General features: G+C 34.2%; 1 protein-coding gene across 1 annotated transcript in view; it reads left to right on the forward strand.

Annotated features, from left to right (window-relative positions):
• Positions 1-26,528, forward strand: part of TTC6 (tetratricopeptide repeat domain 6) — a 246,572-nt gene that overhangs the window by 186,543 nt on the left and 33,501 nt on the right. The window contains exons 17-26 of the mRNA XM_074393424.1: positions 4,445-4,614; positions 8,022-8,142; positions 9,636-9,786; positions 12,625-12,707; positions 13,618-13,694; positions 14,307-14,467; positions 22,129-22,263; positions 23,500-23,649; positions 24,442-24,582; positions 25,852-25,965. Coding sequence (XP_074249525.1) covers positions 4,445-4,614; positions 8,022-8,142; positions 9,636-9,786; positions 12,625-12,707; positions 13,618-13,694; positions 14,307-14,467; positions 22,129-22,263; positions 23,500-23,649; positions 24,442-24,582; positions 25,852-25,965 — 1,303 coding nt within the window. The remainder of the gene's footprint in view (positions 1-4,444; positions 4,615-8,021; positions 8,143-9,635; positions 9,787-12,624; positions 12,708-13,617; positions 13,695-14,306; positions 14,468-22,128; positions 22,264-23,499; positions 23,650-24,441; positions 24,583-25,851; positions 25,966-26,528) is intronic.

Below are 26,528 nucleotides of genomic sequence, written 5' to 3' on the forward strand. Positions count from 1 at the left end.
GTCTTTTACCCCTCACCCACCTCCCATCCTTTCCCCCAAGTCCCGAGTCCATTGTATCATTCTTAGGCCTTTGCATCCTCATAGCTTAGTTCCCACTTATGAATGAGAACATATGATGTTTGGTCTTCCATTCCTGAGTTACTTCACTTAGAATAACAGCCTTCAATTCCAACCAGGTTGCTGAAAATGCCATTATTTCATTCCTTTTTAATGACCGAGTAGTATTCCATCATATATATATATATACACACACACATATATATATCACATCATATATATGTATATCTCACATATATATATCCCATCATATATATAATCCCATATATATCTCATCATATATATATATATATATATACACACACGCATCCCATATATATCCATCATATATATACCATATATATCCCATCATATATACATATATATATATATGGGATATATGTATATATGATGGGATATATATATGTGAGATATATATGAGATATATATATATGATGGGATGTATATATCTCACATATATATCACATCATATATATATATACACACACACACATATATATATGTGTGTATATATATATGATGGAATACTATATCTCACATATATATGCACACACACACATATATATATGATGGAATACTATGATATATCTATCATATATATGATGTGATATATATAAGATATATGATATATTTGATATATATATTATATATCACATCATATATATGTGATATATATGTGTATATATGTGTGTGTGTGTATATATATATATATATATATATATATATATATATAATACTTTCTTTATCCACTCATTGATTGATGAGCATTTGGGCTAGTTCCATGTTCTTACAATTGCAAATTGTGCTGCTATTAACATGCATGTACAAGTATCTTTTTCATTTAATGACTTATTTCACACTGGGTAGATACCTAGTAGTGGGTTTGCTGGATCAAATGGTAGATCTACTTTTAGTCCTTTAAGAAATCTTCACACTGCTTTCCATCATGGTTGTACTAGTTTATATTCCCACCAACAGTGTAAAAGTGTTTTAATTTTACCACGTCCATGCCAACATCTGTTTTTTTATTTTTTGATTATGGCCATTTTTGCAGGAATGAGGTGGTATCACATCATGGTTTTGATTTGCATTTCACTAATAATTAGTGATGTTGAGCTTTTTCCCATTGTTAGCTTGTTAGCCATTTGTGTATCTTCTTTTGAGAATTGTCTATGCATGTCCTTAGCCCACTTTTTGATGGGATTGTTTGTTTTTCTCTTGCTAATTTGTTTGAGTTCTTTGTAGACTCTGGATATTAGCTTTTGTCAGATATATAGACTGTGAAGATATTTTTCCCACTCCCTGGATTGTCTGTTTATTCTGCTGATTATTTCTTTTGATGTGTAGAAACTTTTTAGTTTAGTTAAGTCCCATCTATCTTTGTTTCTGTTGCATTTGCTTTGGGTTCTTGGTCATGAAGTCTTTGTCCAAGCCAATGTCTAAAAGGGTTTTTCAGATGTTATCTTGTAAAGTTGTTATGGTTTCAGATCTTAGATTTAAGTCTTTGATCCATCTTGACTTGACTTTTGTATAAGGTGAGAGATGAAGATGTAGTTTCATTCTTCTACATGTGACTTCCCAATTATCCCAGCATCAGTTGTTTAGTAGAGTGTCCTTTCCCTAGTTTATGTTTTTGTTCGATTTGGCAAAGATCAGTTGGCTGTAAATATTTAGCTTTATTTCTTTATTTCTTTATGGTATTCCATTGGTCTCTGTGCCTATTTTTATAACAATACCATGCTGTTGGAGAATGTGATACCTCTGGATTTGTTCTTTTTATTTAGTCTTCCTTTGTCTATGTGTGCTCTTTTTTGGTTTCATGGAAATTTTGCCATTTTTTTTTTCTAGTTCTGTGAATAATGATGGTGGTATTTTTATGGGAATTGTATTAAATTTGTACATTGCTTTTGTCAATATGGTCATTTTCACAATATTGATTCTAACCATCCATGAGTATGGAATCTATTTCCATTTGTTTGTGTCATCTATGGTTTCTTTCAGCAGTAATTTGTTGTTCTCCTTGAAAAGGTCCTTTATGTCCTTCGTTAGTTGTATTCCTAAGTATTCTATTCTTTCTGTAGCAATTGTGAATGAGAGTTCATTCATAATTTGACTCTCTGCTTGCCTGTCTTGTTGGTGTAAAGGAATGCTAGAGATTTTTCCACACTGATTTTGTATCCTGAGATTTTGCTGAAGTGGCTTATTCACTTAGGAAGTTTTCGGCTGCAGTGATGGGGTTTTCTTGATGTAGAGAATCGTCATGAACAAAGATAAGTTGACTTCCTCTCTTCCTATTTGAATACCCTTTATATCTTTCTCTTGCCTTATTGCCCTGGCAAGAACTTCCAAAACTATGTTGAACAGGAGTGGTAAGAGAGGGCATCCTTGTCTTGTGCCAGTTTTCAAAGAGACTGCTTCTAGCTTTTGCCCACTCAGTATAATATTGGCTGTGGGTTTGTCATAGATTTCTCTTATTATGTTGAGATATGTTCTTTCGTACCTATTGAGCGTTTTTACCATGAAGAGATGTTGAATTTTACTGAAGGCCTTTTCTGCATCTATTGAGATAATCATGTGGCTTTTGTCTTTAGTTCTGTTTATGTGATGAATCACATTTATTGATTTGCATATGTTGAACCAGCCTTGCATAAAAGGGTTGAAGCAAACTTGATTGTGGTGAATGAGCTTTGTGCTGAGCTGCTGGATTCAATTTGCCAGTATTTTGTTGAGGATTTTGCATCAATGTTTATCAAGAATACTGGCCTGAAGTTTTCTTTGTTGTTGTATCTATGCCAGATTTTGATATTAAGATGATGCTTGCCTCATAGAATGAGTTAGAGTGGAGTTCCTCCTTTTCAATTTTTTGGAATAGTTTCATTAGAAATAGTACCAGCTCTTCTTTGTACATCTTTTATGATTCAGCTGTGAATCTGACTGGTCCTGGGCTTTTTCTGGTTGATATTGTGAGGGTGTGTGTGTCCATGAATTTATCCATTTCTTCTAGATTTTCTAGTATATGAGCATAGAGTTGTTTATAGTATTCTCTGATGGCAGTTTGTATTTTTGTGGGGTCACTGGTGATATCCCTTTTAATATTTCTGATTGTGTTTATTTGATTATTCTTTCTTTTTTTCTTTGTCTAGCTAAGGGCCTATTTTATTAATTTTCAGAAAACCAGCTTCTGGATTCATTGATTTTTTTGAAGGGTTTTTCATGTCTCTATCTTTTTCAGTTTAGCTCTGATATTGGTTATTTCTTGTCTTCTGCTAGCTTTGGGGTTTGATTACTCTTGGTTCTCTAGTCCTTTTAGTTGAGATGTTAGGTTGTCAATTTTAGGTCTTTCTACCTTTTTGATGTCAGCATGTAATGCTATAAATTATCCTCTTAACACTGTTTTAGCTGCATCCCAGAGATTTTGGTATGTTGTCTCTTTGCTCTCATTAGTCTTTTAGCTCATCAAGATACAAATTATTTTCCTACAAGATAAAATACCTTGAGTCTCAAGATGTTTACTGCTTTTGAAAGACCTCTATTATCAGTCTGCCAACATACTGATTACACTTTTTTGCCCAAATTCTCATTGCTTTTACGATATAATCTTTCTGAACACTGATTTATCCTCCCTGTAGATTTATTTTTATTTTTTCTAAGTAGGCAATCTAGTAACTTCTTTCTTCTGTTTTTCCTTGTCATCTTTATTTTAATTCCAAAATGGTTATGCTTCACATTATTAACTAATTGAAAATGAGTTTTTCAGCATTGATGTAAGTCAATGATAATTTCAAAATTGGAGTCAGAAGTTAATGATAAAGGAATACAGTTTATACAACCAATGCAATAGCTTTCATTCATGAAAGAGCAGACTCTCATGTATTTGGATGTATCTTCAAGCACCAGAGAAAAACCCCCTAACAACTTCTACTCACTGGAGTCCATGTTCTGCAAAATTGATTACTTTGTTTTTCTATAGAGCAATTTTGCATAAATTAGTACCTAATACATTTTGGGGATATTTTGTTTTTCTATAGAGCAATTTTGTATAAATTAGTGCCTAATACCTTTTGGGGACTCAATAAATAATAATAAATGTCGTACTTATTTTATTGACATACCTCCATGATGAATGTAATAAATAAAATTAGTAGACATATAATTAATAGATAGAATGTACTTAATAAGCATATAATTATGTATGCAATAAAGTGTACTTCAATTTATAAAAATTTTATATTATTTTTGCTGTTAACATCATGACTAAACTCTCTTGCAAAGCCAGGAGAAACATTTACAAATTGATACTCAAATATAAAATTAATTCTATAGGTTTACCAAAAAGAGAAAATATATGTTTTACAATACCTATTAAAATATACTTTTTTTTCCCTAGGACATACCGAGGGATTGCATATGTTAAACGGAAATTTTATAAACAAGCAACTCAAGATTTTTCTGCTGCAATTCACTTAGATCCTAATAATTGGTTAGCATTGTATTATCGAGGTTGCTTGTTTAGAAAGAGTAACCCTTTCAGAGCACTACAGGATTATAGCGTTTCAGGTACTTTGCCTTCAATTACGTGTATATAACAATCTCATCTGAGATTCAACAGTTCAGTTTCATAGTGGTGAATGCTAATGTGGGGTAACAAATATAATATGTATACTACTATATACTAATATACATATATAAGTATATATGACATAAGCTTATACATTTTAATATTCTTATAGGGGTATATAATATATGAATATATAGCTATAATGGTTTAGTTAGAAGTGCTTCTAATATGCCCTTTGTGTGTGTGTGTGTGTGTGTGTGTGTGTGTGAACTGTGGAGAGAATGTGATATCAAAAAAACTCTTTCTTTTTTTTTTTTTTTTGAGACGGAGTTTTGCTCTTGTTACCCAGGCTGGAGTGCAATGGCGCGATCTCGGCTCACGGCAACCTCCGCCTCCCGGGTTCAGGCAATTCTCCTGCCTCAGCCTCCTGAGTACCTGGGATTACAGGCACGTGCCACCATGCCCAGCTAATTTTTTTGTATTTTTAGTAGAGACGGGGTTTCACCATGTTGACCAGGATGGTCTCAATCTCTCGACCTCGTGATGCACCCGCCTCGGCCTCCCAAAGTGCTGGGATTACAGGCTTGAGCCACCGCGCCCGGCCTCCAAAAAAATCTCTTTCTATATATTGAGTTCTGAGAATTTTTCTGGAAACCCAGGCCTGTGTCCTAGTCAGCTTTCTAAAATAGCAGTAAATTGTTCTGATGGGCTGTGTCCTGCTCCATAGGCTCAGCCCAAGAGATTTGTCAAATTCACAATTTTTATCCCCTAAACTAAAAATAGGTTTCGAGAATCCTTAGCAGCTAAGGATACCAACAGCTAAAAATGGCCATTTCTATGTTACCCTCAATCAACACATTACTGGTTTATGTATGTTGTCATAGAGTCATTGCTCAGTAAACAGCCTCCAACAGAATGAATGAGCCCGTCCTAACTGACAAAATCTAGCCTGAGTCCAAAACTCCAGACATGCCTGTGTTTACCAAAGTTCTAGAATTCCATCATCCTAGATTAGACAGTGTCTAGAAATGAAGAGACAACCAGATTTCCACAGGGAAGAAGGTCTAAGGTGATTGCTATTTGACTGCCTTAAGTCCATTTGCCTTCTGAGGTCACCCTTCTCATTAATATTAAAATACAGTAACTCAAATTTCATTCTGTGTGTTGAGAGTAATCTAGTGTCTTCCCCTCTATATCAAAGGATTCTTGTGAAAGGGGACTGAGGATTCCTGTCTAATTCTTTCATCATCTTTGAGTACAATTACAGCGTTTGGCTGGATTCCCCATCTTTGCTCATCCTTACTTCTTGTGGCTATCGTTCTCCTGGTTTTGCTTTTTCCCAGGTCTGTTCTTCATTCCCCAGTGTAACATTGAGATAAACACGTTGTGTCTAATAATCTGTTACTGAATGCTTTAAGGTTCAGAGGACACATTTAGTACAGATGACTTAAATTTGAATATCAAACTACCCCCCTTTCTAGAAGTTTATCTGGCTCTATCAGCCCTATCCATCTGCCGCTGGCTAAATCTCTGTCTCCCTGGTCTTCCTCTAAAGGCCTGGTTTCTCATATTTCCCTCCTTTACAAGTTTTGGGCTTCTGATGCCTCCTCTCCCCACTTCTAGTCTATCACAATAATTCAACAAAAGTCTGATTATTTAATTATCCGGAGCAGACAAACTTAATTTCAGCCTCAGTTGTTTTCTCCCAGATATCCCAAGGAATTTTATCACCCACAACAGAAAAAGATATGTTGCTAAGCTAAAAATAATGATATGTAACATTTATTGGGCATTTTGCTACTTGCCGAGCACTGTTTAAAGTGCCAAGTAAGGAGTATCTCAGCATTCAGAATAATAATATGAGCTTGGTACTATTTCCATTCACATTTTACTGATGAGAAACCCACAGCACAGAGAGGTTAAATAATGTATCTTTTTCTTTTTCCTTGAGAAGAATTTTTTTTTTTTCAGGAGCAACCACCCAAACTACAGCTGATTTTTTCATTGCTAGCCAATCATACCGTGAACTGAGCAGTTAGATTTTCTTCAAGTGATAACAGTCAATGTGCCACATAATGATGTTTCAGTAAACAACAGAGTGTATATACTATGGTTAAACCAGATATAAGGCATTTGATGTTGGCTTTGCAGATCAAATAGGGGAAATGATTGATATTCATTAATGGTGTTGGGACATTTGGTTTTCCATATGATATATATATATATCATCATGTTAACTGTAGTAAGGGGAGGATGTGATATCAAAGAACTCTCTTTCTATATATTGGGTTCTGAAATTTTTTCTGGAAACCCAGGCCTGGATTTATATATATATATATATATATATATATATATATATATATATATATATATAAACAGATACCATCTATGTTTGTGAAAATACACTCTATGGTGTTTGCACAATGAAGAAATCTCCTAACAATGCATTTCTCAGAACACATCCCTGCCGTTAAGTGGTGCATGACTGTATTTACTTAATCTGTATGATCATTGCTGACACTGGCTATACTTCCCTAAATCCAGTACTGTGAATATTTTTTGTCCAGACTGTAAACATTGTACACATTTTTGGTAAAACTTTCTATCTTAAGCCAGAACAGCTTGGGAAGCTTAAAAGATATGTGTCGAAACCTGTAGAAACCCCATCTAATTCACTAGCATGTTTTAAAAGTGAAGGGGCAATCAGTAGGCAAGAGACAGGAGATGACCTCTAGACTGGTTGCTGATGAGAGTCACACACCTGGAGTACTGGGAGGAGGTTCTTTTTCTCCCTTCCGTTATTTGGGATATGCATCCCAGATGGTTGTTATTTGGGATGTGCATAGTAAAGCTGTCTGCCTTACCTCCAAACTCTGCTTGCCTTCCTTGGTGTAGCCTCTTGTCTATCCTGGTTTGTGTGTAAGCCTGACTTCTGCTTTCTGCCTTCAGGACTAGTACCCAAGCCTATTCCTTGGTCAGTAATGATGGCTTCCTGATAAAATCAGGCTGTCAAAGGTCATGGCACCCTTCTAACTGGAGTTAAATTCTAGGCCAGTCTTTGCCACTGACTGGCATATCATGACCATGGCCCATGTACTTACTCCCTTTGGACTTTAATCTCCTCACCTATATAGTGAGTGGACTATGCTGGATTCCTATCAGGATGTAGGTCAGCTCTAATGAAACACAATTGTGAATCACAATTGCCACATTGCTACTAATAAATACATTTTAATGTACGATCCTATTATTTTACTTACCAAACAGTGCACTCATCATAGATATGTTTCTATTTTATGTAATGTTAAAAAATGAGAATAAGCAATAGGAAGGTTATAGACTAACATGTAACTTACATATGGTTGTTTTAGATCCTGAATAAGATACATTTTTTTTTAATTTTAAGCACTCATAAATGATGGCTATGAGAATCTTGGTTGTTTTCTACATCGGGGAATAGTCTATGCGCATCTGAAACTTTGGTTGCTGGCAATTTGTGACTTTGAAACTGTGATTTCTCTAGAAAGGTACATTTTTCCTTTTCGTATTTATCGATTTCCCTTCTGTATAAAATGAAAACCTGAAACAGGAGAAAAAGTTTCTTTCCCGTCATCATTGATAACCTAGTAGAAAATGAGACATTTATAAAGTCATCCTAGAATTGGAATACTACTTCTAAAAGCAAGATTACTTCTAGAATAAGACCTTCTAAACATCTGTTTGCCTCAGGTTTCTAAAAGCAAGATTACTTCTAGAATAAGACCTTCTAAACATCTGTTTGCCTCAGGTGTTTTTGCAAATTTTAGAAGTTAAATAAATTTGACAGGAGTTAAATCCATGCGTAAGGAATCAATACTGTCAAGAAGATCTTGTAGATGCCCAGGCTAGAGCCTTTTGAAATTAACTTTGTGGAAAACTGTCATTAAGTTTTAAAATAACGAAAAAATATTCTGCTTAGTATATGATCACTGTGGACAACATACGACTCAATGGAAGGCAACCTTCTATTTAGAACCTCTGGCTTCATTTTGTTTAGTAAAGCAAAATAAAAACGCTAATGTCATTTAGAAATTGAATTCTTCTTGGTATAATTTAGCTAGTACTGTAAGTTCAGGAAGAAACACAGACTGAAAGTTAAATGCAGTAGTCAAAAGTCAAACTCTAAATCACAGAACTTAATTAAAAATTCCCCTTTTTCCAATGAAGCATTTATGAAAATGGAAGGTGTCAGGAAGAGTAACTAATTATGCCAATTCCATGTCAACCAGCAGACTGTTTACTTAATCTATCCAAGGTGAACTTTGAACTTGACACAGGAAATTCATGGAGCATGGCTCCATAATGACCACAGTGGTTTTCTTTTGGACATTTTTGAGCCAGAAAGAAAAAAAAAAGTGTCAGCTCTAAATAGATGGAAAGTGAGTAGTAGGAACTTTGGTGTCTAGGCAAGGGGTCAGGGATTCTGTGAAGCTGGATTATTGGATGGGTGGCTTTCTCATTTTGAAATAGAAGCATCAAACATGATAATTTCTAAAATTATTTCTCTACTGAAAATAATTTGATTCTAAGAGAGATAAATAACATTTCTTTGATACATGTGGAGAGGATTTTAACCCCAAGCCATGAAACCCTTGAATATGACTGTTTCTCACTGTCACTCATGGCCAATAGAACACAGCTTGAGATAAAGACTCCTTAGTTGAGGAAAACTAAGCTTGTGACTCTAGGTAATGGAAGAGTAAATCAAGGAAGAGTAAAGTTTTGCTAAAAGTCTAGGAGACTTCAGGAATTCTGTTCCTAGCTCAAACTCTAAAAACATCAATTCCCTACTAAGGACTTTATAAAAGTGTTTATAATTCTTCATAGAGAGCATATAACTAATTTACTTTCCATTGTAAAACATTAAAAAATACTCTGATGAATACTGATGAATGTATTTCATTCAGTTTATTCCTAATTAGAGAACATTTGGAATAATTAAAAATATTTAACAAGATTTCACTTTCTCATTTTTTTTTAGAACTATTACTTTGGCTTATATAAATATTGGCCTTATACAGCTGCTACACTTGGATAACTATGCGGAAGCCATTTGGCAATTTTCTGAGGCTATTAAAGTTGATCCTTTATGTATTCAAAGCTATATCTGTCGAGCAGAAACCTATTTTAAGGTATTTAAGGCTGAGAACCATGATTTTTTAAAATAAACTTCAATTTTCTAGATATTTGTTCAACATAATTTTAATATACATATATTTTAGCTAATTCTAGGGGCTAATGCATGTATAAAAAATGTGTTAAGCTGGTAGAGTTAACTCTGATTACTCATTTGTAAAGTCTCTACTTTCAAGGTGTGCATTTTTATGTCTTTCATTTTTGAAGGTAATACCTGTTTTTTTCTTTATTACAAAAACATAATATATTTATTGCATGTAATATATGCATGTGAATAAGAATAAATTAAAAACTATTATCTATAATTTTATTCTCTGGGAATACTGCTATTAACAAATTGAGTCTATGGTCCAATGTTTGTGTGTGTGTGTGTGTGTGTGTGTGTGTGTGTGTATTACAGGTGAGTAGGCAGGTTCATACAATGGGATCCATCCATAGAATGGGATTCTCACCATTTATACTTTCCTTTAATTTTAAAAAATTTTTTATAAGTTGTTTAAAGTAAAAATAAATGTTACATGTCCCTGGTGTGACAAATTCAAACAGCACAATAAATAGGAAAAATCTTCTCCAATTCCAGGCAGATCTGATTTTCAGAGATAATACTGTTAACTCTTGTCTCTACCCTTCGAAGTAGACACCCATTTCCACTGCTTCACCGCTAACTGCCCTGTCCAAATACTAATTTCTCACCAGGATGGATTTTCAAATAGTAGCTACAATGATGTTGCCAAAACATGTCAGATTATTTCACTTCTTTGCTCAAATCCTTCAATAGCTTCTCTTGTGTTTAGAATAAAAGCTAAATTCTACAAAAGCTAAAAGTCTGCAAGACCCCACAGGAGTTAGCTCCTAATTGCCCTTCTGCATTTGTTGCCTGTCTATACTGGTTTCAGCCAGGATAAGCTAGGCTATGCTGAGGTTAAACAAATAAAATAAAAATCACTGTATTAAAACAAAGGTTTATTCCTTGCTCACACTATACATCCACAGAGGAGTATCTGGAAGCTCTGCCCTCCATTGTCTACATCTCAGGACCCAATGTGACTAGTGTCCCGTTAAAAGTCCTTACCCTGCTGACAATAGAGGTAGGGGACAGAAGGCAGGTTCAGTGTTGCCCCCAGGTCATGTTACCTCTTGACTCTGTTGGAGAAAGGATGGATATACTCTTAGTGTGTGACTCTTTTGCTTAACCTAACCCTGTTGATGGAGCTAAGACCATCTACAGAATTTGGAGTTTTCCCTGAGTGTATAGAGAAATCAAAGCACCAGCATGACAGCAGGGTGTAAAGATACAGTCAAAGACTGTTGTTCTGAGAGGCAAAAATCTCTACACAGTACTGACTGAATAATTTGTGGTGTATTCGCACCATAGTATATAACAAAAATGGTAAAATGAATAAATAGAACTATGCTAGCTGACTTGGAAGGTTTTCCATGAGATTTTTTTGAGTAAGAAAACTAGGACTCACAAAAGAGTGTGAAATTTGTACAATACAATTACATGTAAATAAAATACTTGTAAATAAACCCTCGTGCATGTATGTACAAGAATACATACTCCCGTTATGTGGGTTCAACCTGCTGGGTAAATTTAATCTAAGGCTGCCTGGTAGTGGTCTAATTCAGTGAAGCTTGGAGAGATCTGAGAATGAGCCTCAGTTTGGCTTAAGCCAAGGTTTCCTCAATGCATAGACATATATGGGTGGTTGAACAGGTGTAGCAATGTGGGCATGTGACTACATGATTTATTAATTACACCATCCTGAACAGGGTTAGCTTAGGAAGCAGCAGGCCTGAAGTTCCACAGAAAATTTCCAATTTGTTTAAACAAATCTCAGACTTCCTCCTTTTCTGTTCCCTGTTTTGAGTCTATCCACAGTTTCCTCCAAACATTTATACCATCTCTACAGGTACTGCCTGCTTCCATGCACAAATTAGTTTTGTCCATTTGCTTCTTTGTATCATTGTACCATTACAATAAAAGGATTGGTTGGTTATCCCAGGTCAATTTTGCTCTGGTCTGTATAGTGCTTCTTTGGTAATATTTCCAATAGTCGTTGATTTTTGTCCCCAGATTTGTACAAATTCAGATTGTGTTTCTGTGACCAGTATTAAGGGAATAATTAATGTTTACTTTTCATTATATATTGATGTTTAACAGATTACTTTTTCATAATTTTTATATTTTGTTATATTCATTCATTTACTTAATTTTTGTGTAGGCCTGTTTTTCCTTCCTTATTTTTAAGTGGAACAGAGTTTTAGTTTTTATCTCACCCTCTTTTGCATGCTATGTTATTTCTCATTCTTTTTTCTTACTATTGTTTTTGTTGAGACAGGGTCTACTATGTTGACCAGGCTGGTCTTGACCTCCTGGCCTCAGCAAGCACTTCTTCTGTCTCAGTCTCCCAAATTGCTGAAATGAGAGGCGTGAGCCCAGCCTCCATGCTACTTGATTAAGATGGATCAGGTTTGCTGAAAAAGTTGTTAGGGTTGAGGGAGAAAAACTGAAAGCTAAATGAAAAAAGAACACACACTCGTACACAATCCAGAATGTATTATATAATCACATTTATGTGAAATAGTATGTATGGATATGTATAATTATTCTTCAAAATTGAAGATAAATGATTTTTTAAAACTAAGAGTATTCCATACATTTGTGTGTGTGTGTTACTTTGAATCCCATTTGCCTTGTTGATTCTTGAGAAAAACATGTATGTTAGGAGATGTTCCTGCAAAATTCTGTAGTAAGGCATGGGAGAGGATAAATATCAGAAAGGAAGTGATTGGTATTGTTAGGAGCTAAGTTTCTGTTTATCACTCAACAGTTGCATAAATTGAAAAAGGCAGTAAATGAATTGTCTCGTGCTATCCACCTTCAGCCAGATGGAATCCAATTATACATAAGAAGGTATGAACATAGAAATTGAATTCTTCTTGGAATAACTTAACATCAGATATATTGAATGGGGATCTTCAGTTCTCTCTTGAGGCTACCCGTTTTACATTTAATCTCCCAGCAATTGCCATTTCCCCACCAGCAAGACAGTTTGTTAAACTTTAAGATAATTTATTACATAAGGTAAGCAGATTTTTCCCCTTGCTCTACCATTGCACCAAAATATAACTGTTCAGCGTTTAAGTTCTTTCACGCCTTTTTAAGTGACTATTCAGATACTTATCACATATATCATAAGAGTAAGGTAACATATTTTGAACAGTTGTTTTCATTATGTCCACAATCAAAAATAAGCATGTGTACCAAACATAAACCTCAGCTAATTCAGTGAAAAAAAAAGTGACATATTGAATTGTATACCGTTTCTACAGGTACTGCCAAGTTCCATGTAGTATTTCAAATGTAGTAGAACTTGCTATAAAGATATCCTTTGCAAGTTCTGAGTTATCAAAAATATAATCTTTTAAGGATTTATAGACCTGGGAAAATGGAATGGAACAATGGTTTCCTGACAAGGGCTTGCTTTGTCCTTCAACTACATTTTATCAATTTGTGTAAATATCTCCATCCTTTTATATGCCTTGAACTTTATCTTTTAATAGTTTCTCAGCAAAAATTGTAACATTTTAAATACAGATAATTGCAAAAAGGGATTTGAGTATTTTTCTTTCAGTGTTACCTGCCCTAAGTTTTCTCATCACATCACCATGTTAATTGGTGTATTTGGACTATATAAAATGTCTATAATTTTTATGCATACATAAGCAAATAAGAAGGAATATATTGTAAAATTTTAAGATTATAAGAAACTTTATAGATTATTTTTAGCTGCTTAGAGTCAAAAAACTATTATTTCTTCCAGAGGACAATATCTTCTTATGATGAGATGTTACAATCTTGCAAAGTTTACTATTTATCAAGTAGCAGAAATGGACAAAGGTAAATATAATTAATTATAACTTTTAAGAAATACCTCTTTAAATTTTTTATGCTATTTTGCAATAGTTAGGTGTAAATAGCATGAAGAATTCACTTGAAAGTCAAATTAGATTTTGAAACTTTAGTTTTATATGTACATCATCAATTAGTAAAACGATTCATAGTGAATTTTGTGAGAGAGATTTTTATGGGAAATATCAAGCTTACAATTTTTCTGTTTTTTGTTTGTAATTGTAATGTCATATATATATACATATATATATATATATGTATATATATATATATATATATATATATATATATATATATATTTACTTCTCTGTATCCCATTTGCTTTGTTGATTCTTAAGAAAAACATGTATATTAGGAGATGTCCCTGTGAAATTTCTGTAATAAAGGGGTGGGAGAGGATAAATACCAGAAAAGAATCAATTGGTATTGTTAGATATTTACTGGTAGTAAATAGATCTTAGCATAATTGGTTAATTTTATAATTTGTTGATTTGTTAATTCACATTATAAAGACAAATTATTGAATTACTTCTTAAAATAATTATATTCAAAATCCTTGATACTTGGCAAAGATATTGATAAACTTAACTTTTCTTTTAGGTCTCATCGAGTTGAGTCCTATACAGCAAGCCCTCATTTATTCATTTTGTGAAAACCACGACAAGGCCATTGAAGTCTTGGATGGAATCAGTTGGAATAGAAATGATATGACCATGTATGCTCTATTAGCAAAAGTTCAAATGAAGGCTAAGAGAACCAAGGTGAAAAGTCCTCTGAGTAACGTTTACTAAACCTATGAATGAAGTGTATATGTTGTGTTTAGTATGCCACTTTAAATATTTTTCACAAAATTAGTCATACTATTCATTTATTTTTCTGTAAATTAACATTTGGGTTATTTTCTCTCTTTTGTTTGCCCCCTCTTAAGAATAGGGCTTCCTAAAATATTCTTTTTCATGTCTTCAGTCAACACGTGGAGTAGTTTTCCAGGATATATATCAAGGAGTGGAATTGCTGGTATGTAGAGAGAGTGAATGTTTAACTTTTGAGAAAATGATACATTGTTTCACAGGGTGGTACCAATTTATTCTCCCAGCTGAAGTGTGGATATATTCCTGTTCCTGTTGATCTGCATCTTTTACAATAATTGATATTATTAGGCTTTATTTTTGCCAATTTGATGGATAAAAATTGATGTCTGGTGGTCTTAATTCCCACTTCTCAGTTTGAACATCAGGTTGAGAATCCTTTTATGTTTATCAGCCATTCATATTTCCTGTTCTATCAATTTGTTCATTCATCATTTGTCTTGTTCTTATTGATTTTGGTCATTTAAGATATAAATTCTGTATACTAATCCTTAATTGTATACCAGGTATCTTCTTACAGTTTGTGGCTTGTCTTTTGTCTCTATGGTGTTTTTTGATGAACAGAGCTTCTAAAATTTAATGTAGTTGAATATGTCTATTTTAAAATTTGTCAACAGGGTGCCTGAAAAAATATCTTAAGAAGCCCTTTTCTACTCCAAAGTCAAGATATTCTTCCATATTTTCTTTGGAAAGTTTAACTTTTGCTTTTTCCATTTAAGACCTCACTCTATCTTAAGATTATTCTCTTTTAGCATGAGAGAGTGATAAAATTTCAGTTTCCTCCATATGGATATTTAAATGTTTCAGTATCATTTATTGAAATGTTCTTAACCCAAAAACCTACAGTGCTACATCTATCTTATTACACGTTTTAACATATGTATGGATCATGTGCTATTTTAGGTTCTCTATTCTGTTCTTTTGGTCAATTTTTCTGTTACTGGCCCAGTAGTGCAGTGTCTTAATTGCTATAACATCATTGAGATTATTGATATCTAGTGGAGAAAGTCCCCACACCATATTCTTCTCCAGGAAACTCCCGGTTAATCTTGAACATTTACTCTGCCATATACATGTTACATTTAGCTTGTTCAAAGTCCATTAAAAACTCTCTTGACATTTTGAATCTTTAGATTATTTTAGGGAGAATTTACATATTTATGATATTTAGTTCTTTAGTTTATGATCATAATGATGTATCTCCCCATTTACTTCACGTTTTCTTTTAAATAGATTTTACATATCCTTTGCTAAAAGTTTTCCTAAGTATTCTCATGGTTTTTGCTGGTTTTAGAAAGGCTATCCTTTAAAAAAAATTATGTTTGCTGATGATTTATAGAAATGAAATTGATTTTTGTATACTTATTTACTAGCTAACCACCTTGCTGAACTTGCTTATTGTTTCTGAAAATGTTTAGGTCTGTTCTTTTGGGTTCATAATTAGAAAACTATGTCATCTATAAATAACAATAGTTTTATTTTTTCCTTTCTTTTTATGTATTCTGTTTCTTATTCTTGTCTACCTGTGCTGACTAGAAACTCCAAGACAAAGTGACTAAAAGTGGTGACAAAGACGTTCTTATTTTCTTTCAAATCTTAAAGGAAGTTTACCCCACTGTGAATAAAGTTTGGGACAGATTTTTGTAGATAATTTAAACAAAGTAACGGTTAAATAATCTTTCTATTTCTGTTTCGAATTTTATCAAATTATTTTTCATCAGGTATTGAAATGATTATTTTTTTATGCTTTAATAGGTTAATGTAGCAGATTGTCACATATGAAGTTAAGTAATCTATGGCATAATTTAGTGTTAGACCAACCATGCATTCCTGGGTTAAACTGGCTTGATTGGAATATATAATCTTTTTGTATACATTGCTAAATTTGAGTTGGTCATGAAGATCTTTGTGTCTGTATTTATGAGTGTGAGATTGGTTTTGTGGGATTTGAGTATTGATCTTACAGTTATTTGGAGAGTATTTCTTCTTTTCTATTTAGCCAATTAGTTAGTCTAAAGATTGTAATGATCTTTTCTTTGAAAGATTATTTAATGCTTTAATATCATATGTTTAATAAACATTAGCCATTATTATTCCTTTTTCTCCCTGGGCATGTAATAGTTTTTATAGGCTTCATTCCATAAACATTTAATCATGAGAAACTAACTTTAGTATAGAAATTTTAAAAACCTTCATTTTTGCTCTCTTGATGTCTCCAATTATTGGCTTTTTTCTCTTTTCTCTGGCACAACCAAATCCTGGAATTTTTTTTTATATTCCTTATCTTCATTTCCTCACTTTCCACTCATTACACTCCTCACCACAATCTGGCTTCTTTCCTCTTGTGATGACACATGATAAGGTGGCCCTCAACAAGTTGTTCCCTGTGTGACCTTGAGTGTGAGTGGAACCTGTGACGTGCTTCTAACCAATAGAGTATGGGAAAGACGATGGGATGTCACTCTCATGATTATATTAAGTTGCATATTAGACTGGAGAGAGAAATTCCATTCCTGGTCTTAAAGAAGCAAAGAACTATACTATTAACTGCTTGTAGAGAGGGTATCATGACAGGGATACCCTGCTGTGGCCTTGAGGACCTCAGGACAATCTTCATCCAATAGCCAGTAAGAAGCCTGTGCCCTGAGTCATGCAGCCATAAGGAACCAAAACCCACCAACAATCAGAATGAGCTTAAAAGAAGATTCTGAGGTTTCAGATGAGAATGTAGCATAGTTGACACCTTGACGGAAGCCTGGGAAACCCTAAGCAGAGGACTCAGCTCAGCTATGCCCAGACTCCTGGCCCCTGGAAACTGTGAGATAAGAAATGCATGTTGTATTAAGCATTAAGTTTGTGATTTTTTTTTATTTTTTGCAGCAATAGGAAAATAATAGAGATTTTAGTTTTGGAAATGGAGTGCTGCTATAACAAATATCTACAAGTGTAGGAGCAGCTTTGGAACCAAGTAGTGAGCAGAGGCTGGAAGGATTCTGAGGAACATGACAGAAAAAGCTTAAATGGCAGCAAACAGAATATTAGTAGATGTCTGATCTTTAAAGACACTAATATACTCTGCAGCAAATGAGCAACACGTTATTTTTATTTAGTGGTTAAAAACTTAGTAAAATTTTCCCGTGTAGTGGCGTGGACAGCAGAACTAATAACTCAGGAGCCTGGTTATACAGCTAAGATAATTTTCAAGCAAGGCGTTGACAGTGCTGCCAGCTTTCTTCTTACTTCTAATAGTGTAAGTGTGAGAAAGGAAAGATAAGTTAAGAACTGTTAAACAAAATAAACCAGGACTTGTTTGCGTGGAAAATTCTTAACTTCCTTAGATGGCAAAGGAGGATAAAATACACTGTCAAGAAAGCATATTCTAGAGAAAAGGACAAGGTGTGACTGGACAACACTTTGCTGAGATCTTAGAAGGATCACGAGGGCAGAATATTGAATCACACTAGTTCTCTTTCCTTTCAAGAGATTAAAGACATGCCTTACAAATCTTCTTAACCAAATCTGAGGATCTCTAGAAGCTTAAGGGCATTGTCCCTCAGGCATCGCAGCAGGAGGCCAAAGTAGACAAGAAATTTTCTTGAAAAAAATTGGTAGATGTGGCTTTTGTCTAATGAAGTGAATCCCTATGAAATCCACGGAAGATCCCCAAAGTTTTTAAGAAAATTATTTCTTGATAAACACTGACAGTTTAGACTCCAACAGACAGAGTACCAAATGAAGACTGTCAGACCTCAAAATCATTTTGGCAGGAGTAGATTGATAAAACAACTCAGCTGCATACATGTACAACCTTTTATAAAAAAGAAAAGAGGACCCAGAAGGCAAGACTAGGAACCCAGAGGATGACACTAAGAGCCATAAATGTTTTGAAACCTAATCAAAAGACTGAGCAACTGCCATGGACCAGTGGTTCCTTTTAATCTTCATTTTCTTATTTTTAAACCAGAATGTCTGTAGCTATTATTCTGTGCCTGTCTCACCATTGTATGTTGGGTGTTTTGGGGATGGATAACTTGTCTCTATAATTTTACAAGTCCACAGATGGACAGGAATTGTGCCTCAGGAATGGGACCTGGTAGATTATACTTAAATGCCTCATCCAGACTTGGACCTGCTTTAAATGATGAAATTTTAGATGTTGAGCTGATGCAATGAGCTAAGCTTTGGGAGAACTTGGAATGGAGGCATATATTTTGCATGGGGCAAGGATGTTAAATTACTGGGGGCCAGATCATTAAAGTCATCTGGTAGATACATGCTAAGATTATTCTTAATCATACCCTATATTATCTTCTCCCCTTCCTTGAGTTTGGGCAGGACCTGTGACTTGCTTCTAACCAATAGAATATGACGAAATTGATGGGATGTTGCTCCCTCTATTATGTTGTAGTATTTAGGAACTTCTTCTTAGTAGAGTAGAGAAAGAGAGTCTCCTGCTGGTCTTTTTGTGACTTCCTGTGGAGAGAGTGATGTGGTGAGGAACTGTGGGCAGCTGGGACCTGAGTGCAGCCAACAGGCAGCAAGCTGGTATCTCATTGTGGTTTTGATTTGCATCACGCCAGTCAGAATGGTGATTATTAAAAAGTCAAGAAAAAAACAGATGCTGGCAAGGTTGCAGAGAAATAGGAATGCTTTTATACTTTTCAACTATTGTGGAAGATGGCTTGGTGATTCCTCAAAGACGTAGACATAGAAATACCATTTGACCCAACAATCCCATTACTGGGTATGTACCCAAAGGAATATAAATCATTCTATTACAAAGATATATGCATGCATATGTTCATTATGGCACTATTCACAATAGCAAAGATATGGAATCAACCCAAATGCCCATCAATGATAGACTGGATAAAGAAGATGTGGTACATATACACCATGGAATTCTTTGAGCCACAAAAAGTAATGAGATCATGTCCTTTACAGGAACATGGATGTAGCTGGAAGCCATTATCCTCAGCAAACTAATGCAGGAACAGAAAACCAAACACTGCATGTTATAAGTGGGAGCTGAACAATGAGAACACATGGACACACAAGGAGGGGAACAACACACATTGGGACTTGTAGGAAGAGGGGTGGAGGGAGGCAAAATTAGGAAAAATAGCTAATGAATGCTGGGCTGAATACTTAGTTGGTGGGTTGATAGGTGCATCAAACCACATGGCACACATTTACCTATGTAACAAACCTGCATTTCCTACATATGTACCCCAGAGCTTAAAATAAAATTTTTAAAAAATGAAGCTGGGGCTCTCAGTTCTGGAATCTCAAGGAAATGAAGTCGCTAACAACATTAATGAGCTTGGAAACTGATTCTCTCAGTTGAGTTTCCAGAGGAGAACGTAGCTCAACTGACACCTTGATTAGAGCTTTGCAGGACCCAGAGCTGAGGACCCAGTTAAGCCATGCCCAATCACCTGACCTGTAGAAATTGTGAGATGATAAATGTGTGTTACTATAATTTGCTAAATGTGTGGTAATTTGACTTGCAGCAATAGAAAACGAATGCACCTCTGGTTTGGAATCAAGAACTCTTGCTAACTTCATTGACTTTCTTTTTCTCCTTTTTTCTTTCTTCCTCCTTCTTCCTCCTTTCTTCTCCATCCTTCTCCTTCCTTCTCCTTCCTTCTCCTTCCTTCTCTTTCCTTCTCTTTCCTTCTCCTTCCTTCTCCTTCCTTCTCCTTCCTTCCTTCCTTCCTTCCTCCTCCTCCTTCTCCTCTTTCTCCTTCTCCTTCTCCTTCTTATTCTTCTTCCTCTTCCTCTTTCTCTTCTTCTTCTTCTTCTTCTTTTTTTTTTTTTTTTTTTTTGAGATAGAGTCTTGCTCTGTCATCTAGGCTGGAGTGCAGTGGCATGATCTTGGCTCACTAACTGCAACCTCTGCATCCTAGGTTCAAGTGATTCTCTTGCCTCAGCCTCCCAAGCAGCTGGGATTATAGGTGCATGCCACCACACCCAGTTAATTTTTGTGTTTTTAGTAGAGACAGGGTTTCACCATGTTGGCCAAGCTGGTCTTGAACTCCTGACCTTAGGTGATCCACCTGCCTCTACCTCCCGAAGTGCTGGGATTTCAGGTGTGGGCCACTGTGCTGGGCCCTCATTGACTTTCTTATTGCAGATTCTGTGATCATTTCTCGTTGTGGATCATGTCTACTTTTTTGTTTACATTTGGAGTTGTTGGTTTCTATTCTTTGAGAACTGCTTTTTCATATTTGCTTTAATCTCCTCTTCCCAGCCTGCTCCCTGTGACTGTAGCTGGATACCTGATGTTACCATCAGCTCCCTTCTTCCACCCAACAAATCATCATGTTCTCTTGGTTCTACTTCCTAGATATTTCTCAAATCCACTTTCTTTCTTTACTTCTATAGTTATTATCCTTGTCTGGAACATATAATTCAAAAAAGTTTTCTTGATTTATATAGCTGCATTGTTGTACTCTTCCAAGCTTTTATCCATACAGCAGCCACAGTACTTTCTGCAGGCTGTAAAGATGCCTTATCTGTAAGCCCCTGCAGATCACACTCAGATGACACCATACACTAGTGAAAGAGAGAGAGAGATGGAGGAAGTAGGAGGAAGTGAAGATGTGTTCATTTTAATTTAAATGGGATGGAAGGCTTGAGTAGACAAGTCTTTATGGACCAAGGAGTCAGTGAAGGGACAGAAATCTAAGGAAGGAAGGAAAGAACAGGCCGCAGAGATGGGGCAGGAGGAGATGGCGTCAAGGACAGCTTTTGAGGCATTACCTCTGCAAAAATGGAGAAAGGAAACAATTCAGACAGGCGAGAAAAAGGTGAAAGTGAATGAAGAAGGAGGGATGCTGGGTGGCTTGCAAACGTGTACAGCTAACACTCAATGGGAGCCATAAAGGACACAGTATATCCAAGTGAAACGTCATTGTTTCTTTAGCAATTTAATACAATTAAGAAGATAGGATAATCAGTAACAAATATTTGTCTTTCTATATAAAAATATACAATGAGTAGTTAAGTATTAAATGGCATTTCTATCTGGAAAATTGAACTTTTTCATTAGTGAGACTTTATGTTGATTAAATAAACTAAATGGGTGAGTTTTGGAGGCAGTTTATTTTTTTGGTGCCAATAAAACCCTATTAGGAGGACAGCAGGACACAATAAAAATTGATTAAAATTATGTCAGATATTATCAGTGGAGATCTTTTACTACTTAGTAGCTTCCCAGTATTCCACTCAGAAAAATTATTAGGAAATTGGCAATAAACTAGTTCATAAATTTAAGTCTGACTTAAGCCTGACTGTAGCCTTTAGAATTTAGAAATTTTAGTTCCAAAAATCTATGTTCATAAACCTGCTTAACTACTGGCTTGTAGAAAACGCACCTGGGTGGGACTCATGAGGGTCAGACTCCTGAACTGGGTTCTCTTCTTGTAGTGCACCGACGAGACATGTAACTTCACCAGATCTGTGTGACCCACATAAAGTAAGAGTAGAGGTGTGTGCTCTGTCCTCTTTTAGCATTTAAGGCTGTAAATGTTTTTTTTAAATCATTATAGGAAGCTGTGAGAACGCTTAAGAAGGCATTGGATGTCATTTCTCATTCCGATAAAGGACCAAATGCCACAGCAATTTCAGCAGACTGTCTGTATAATTTGGGTCTTTGTTACATGGAGGAAGGCAATTTACAAATGGTATTTCATGTCTTTAAGAGTATAGATTGTGATTTTAGAGACTGGTTGCTTCTATGCTGTTTTGTTTCTTAAGGCCAGCTATACAGTGGGCAACTGGTCCAAAGCTGCTTATGAAGCTTGGTTCATTACAGTCTGTCTGCACCCTACAACACCTAGGACGTTGCTTTATCTAACCAACATGTTTTATTTGTGCTTGCATGTCAACAATATTCTAAAGATTAATGTGTGTTTCCCACCAGAACAATAAATCTAACTGCAGGAAATTATCACAGTAAAATAATTTTATCACATTAGCATGAATTCACTTATTAAATTTTAAGTACTTTGAGTGCTTTAACATGATATATAATAAATGAAAAAGATTACAGCATTCTGGCTTTTCTTACTGATCACTTAACAATTCAAATCAGATTGAAGCTGGTTGTTAAGATGGCCAGATTCACTGAAAAACAGTTGATTCAATTATTACACATTTACCTAGTCTGTAGTGATTTTATGCAATTCTTTACTTCAGAATTGTCACTGATATGAAAAATATGTAAAATAATTGATACTATCCAATGGCTAATGTTGGATATTCCACAACTCCATCTCTAGACAGACAGACAGACAGACACACACACACACACACACACACACACACACACACACACACCATTCGAATCCTTATATTCACGGGGTGGAGTGTTTTAAACTGGTATTGCCATACCCAAAAAAAGAGGTGCACTTGATTAGTTGTTCTATTTAGAAAAGTCAGTAAATATAAGACAAATTACAAATCTTTTACATGTTCTTAGTCCTTTTAAACAACCAGAGCAAACTCAGCTTTGCTTTAAAATGTGGAAAAACATTTTAGAATTCTGTTGTTCTGAAGTTTTATAATGATGCATTTGCTGGATTCTAATGAAAAAATAAATGTGCTGGTTGTGATTTCTTTGACGAAACAAAATCTGAAGAATAATTAAAATTATACCACCCAAATTACTGTAATCTAACAACATGGATTATGTAGCCCTTAGTCTGGGAATGAGACCTTTAATTATAATAATCAACCCTACTTGTTTCTAAATATTAATTTTGTTTTTTTCATGAGGTTCATTAGGAGAAATATGTTTAAAATAATCCAAAAATAGAGTGAAACTTTTCAACAATAATTATATACTATAATTCATTAATATTTTTAAACATTATATTCTATCACTAAATGGTTTGCATTTTGACAATATGCTCCTGCAGGCTTTTGATTCTTTTACAAAAGCAGTGAAAGCAAATCCAGATTTTGCGGAAAGCTTTTATCAACGAGGGCTTTGTAAAGCAAAACTCCACAAGGATAGCTCGATTCTGGATTTTAATTGTGCAATTACCCTCAATCCAAAACATTACCAGGTATTTAAACAGATGTTTTTAGTGAGTTGAAAAGTGTTAGCTTTGGTAAAGCTATTAAATCTTGTATATGCCATTGTTATTAATTAGGAACAATCAGTTTCTTATACCTACTTTTCACTTAACTATATTTTGATAATCCAAATAGTTGTATTTCTCCTTAAACTAAAAGTATTATTTTCATCAATGATATGATATTTATATAAATGTATATGTGAATGTGACATATGTAAATATTATTAATATATTAATGTAGCTATTAATAATTTAAATTATATGTAATCGTTAATTTTACTTTTTGTTTTGATGTTACATAGATTCCTGCCTTTTAATAGACTATACAGACAATGCAAAATTCAATAGGTGAAGCTTGATTGCATCTTGATTTTAGGAATCCATGAAATGTGAATCTGGACTAAATATTAGATGATTTTAGGAAATTTCTATAAATTCTCTTGGGTATATAATGGCAGCATGGTTATGTAGGGGAATGTCTTTTTTTTCACAGGAGATGCATACTAGAGGACATATGGTAAAATATGACCATATCTACAACTTGTTTTCAAATAGTACAGGAAAAAAATAAATATGGAAAAATGTTAATAGTTATTAACTCCAGGTGATAGGTATTTATCATTCCTTCAATTATTCTGTGTCCTTTGAAATTTTTTTTCTAATAAAAGAAATTGAAAAAAAGGGTATATTTTAATACCATGTCGGAAGGCATAGATTTGTTCGAAGTACCCTTTTACTAAAGCATCCATTCCTCCTTTCCTTCTTTCTCTCTCTGAATAGGCATATTTAAGCCGAGTAGCATTCTATGGTTTAAAAGGCAGGTATTCCAAAGCAATCTTGAATTGTAACATGGCTATTAAAATTTATCCTGAGAGTGTGCGTGCCTATCTCTACAGAGGAGTTCTGAAATACTACAACAAGGTAGGACCGCTTTCTACATGGTTTACTGAAATTTTAGGGTGGACAAATTCTCTTATGGTAGGCAGGGGACTCACTTCCTTTTTTTCTTTGTGGTAGGGAATCACTGTGATATAAAGGGCAGAACTAGATAGAAAACTTTACATTTTACCAATTCATATCTTTTTTCACAAAATAATGATATTTTTGATATTTACATTTAAAATAACATTTATTATTTATTTTTATTAAGAAAGTAGCATATATTCATTGTAGACAATTTGGAAAAATATAGAAGGGAGTAAAGGATTATTATCTCACTGTCAATGATAATTTCTGAGTGCATTTGGCATATCTGTATTTAGTCTTTTATTTTCCTCACAATATATTTTCCAAAATTTGGACCATGCTATTTATATAACTTGTGTTGTGCCCTGCTTTTTACACTTAATCTTTGAAGATAACATTTTTCTGACTGCATAATATTTCATCATAATTCATTTTTAATTACTTTATTGTTGAACTTTTTGGTTGTTTTTAAAATTTTTACTATTTTACTATTTAATATAGTTATACAACTGAGAACAAAATTGCTTCTTGGGTTTATGATTGGTTCTTAAACAGAAATTACTGGGTTAAAAGATGTGAGCAGCACCATTGATACCTGATACTGCACTGAATACTTTATTTCCCTCTACTTTTCTTTTCTGATCTTTCTTTGTAGCTATTTTATATGAAATATTTTGCAAATAATACCTTAAAGCAAAGGTAAGACCTTGCATTATGTGTTAATTCCATGAAAATTACTATCTATAGAAATGGATGATATAAGGTATCAAAGCAGAATCAAAGAGGAAGCAAAAAAGTACGTGGGTAGAAAACATGATGATTATGTGATACGACAGAGTGAAAGAAGCAAGCAAGCTCTCATGAATGGTTTGCTGGATGAATATGGGTGGGTTTTTTTTTTTAACCGAGAAATATGATTTTCCCCTTGCCATACACCACCATTGGTAACAAGATATTTGCCTAAGTTAAAGTTGTTGATATATTTGTTGAGAAACTATAATGGTGATTTTAGTAATGTTGTTGAGAAACTATAATGGTAATTTCTACCAGGAGATTTTCTTAATTAACTCTGTGAAAGATTAGCTTGAATGTCTTAATTTCACAGAATACAAAAAATGCTTAAATGTGTTTCAAAAACTCTAATAGAAACAATAATTTATTTTATTATTAAAGTTCAGTCCATTATGATTTTCCTTTCTCATCTAATTACTTTTTTCGTTTTAGGCTTATAAGCTGGCAATTACAGATTTAACTACAGCTATCAACATGGACAAAAATAGTTATATAGCATTTTATAACAGAGCATTATGTTACACCAAGATAAGGGAACTTCGAATGGTAAGATGACCATTTTAGTAAATATTGTGTTTAAAGTGTTTAATAAATAACACACATTTAATAGCTTGTTGACCTTGTTCAATAAACATTTAATAAACAATATGTTAAATCACTTGTAAACTCTTAAGGCATTTATAAAGTATTTTCTTATTACTTCTGCTAGAATTTTCAGAAGAAATTCCTAGGAAATACACACATATAAAACTTGAGAAACTCAAGAACCAGTTCGAAGGATATTTAATTTCTTCGTTAGTGCGCACCAAATTTTCTTATGGAATTTCTGAAAGAAGTAAAATGAAAAATTAATAATGCTTATAGAAGCATTTAAAGGCATTTATAAATTAATTACATAATTATCATTTGAATAAGTGTTTCTACCATATGCAGAATTTTTTAAAGCGATAGCAATCGCTAGTAATGTTGTTTCAAAATTTTAATAATAGCTACAGCAGTTTGTGTAGGTATTTTTTTGTTTGGTCTTCAGACTACACATGTAGCAGGGAATATGGAGTGATGGTTTTCAACTCCAGAGACCAGTGACAAGTTTTGCCCCATAGTTTGAA

The sequence above is a fragment of the Saimiri boliviensis genome, chromosome 2 (genome assembly GCF_048565385.1).
Source record: "Saimiri boliviensis isolate mSaiBol1 chromosome 2, mSaiBol1.pri, whole genome shotgun sequence".
Classification (NCBI taxonomy): domain Eukaryota; kingdom Metazoa; phylum Chordata; class Mammalia; order Primates; family Cebidae; genus Saimiri; species Saimiri boliviensis.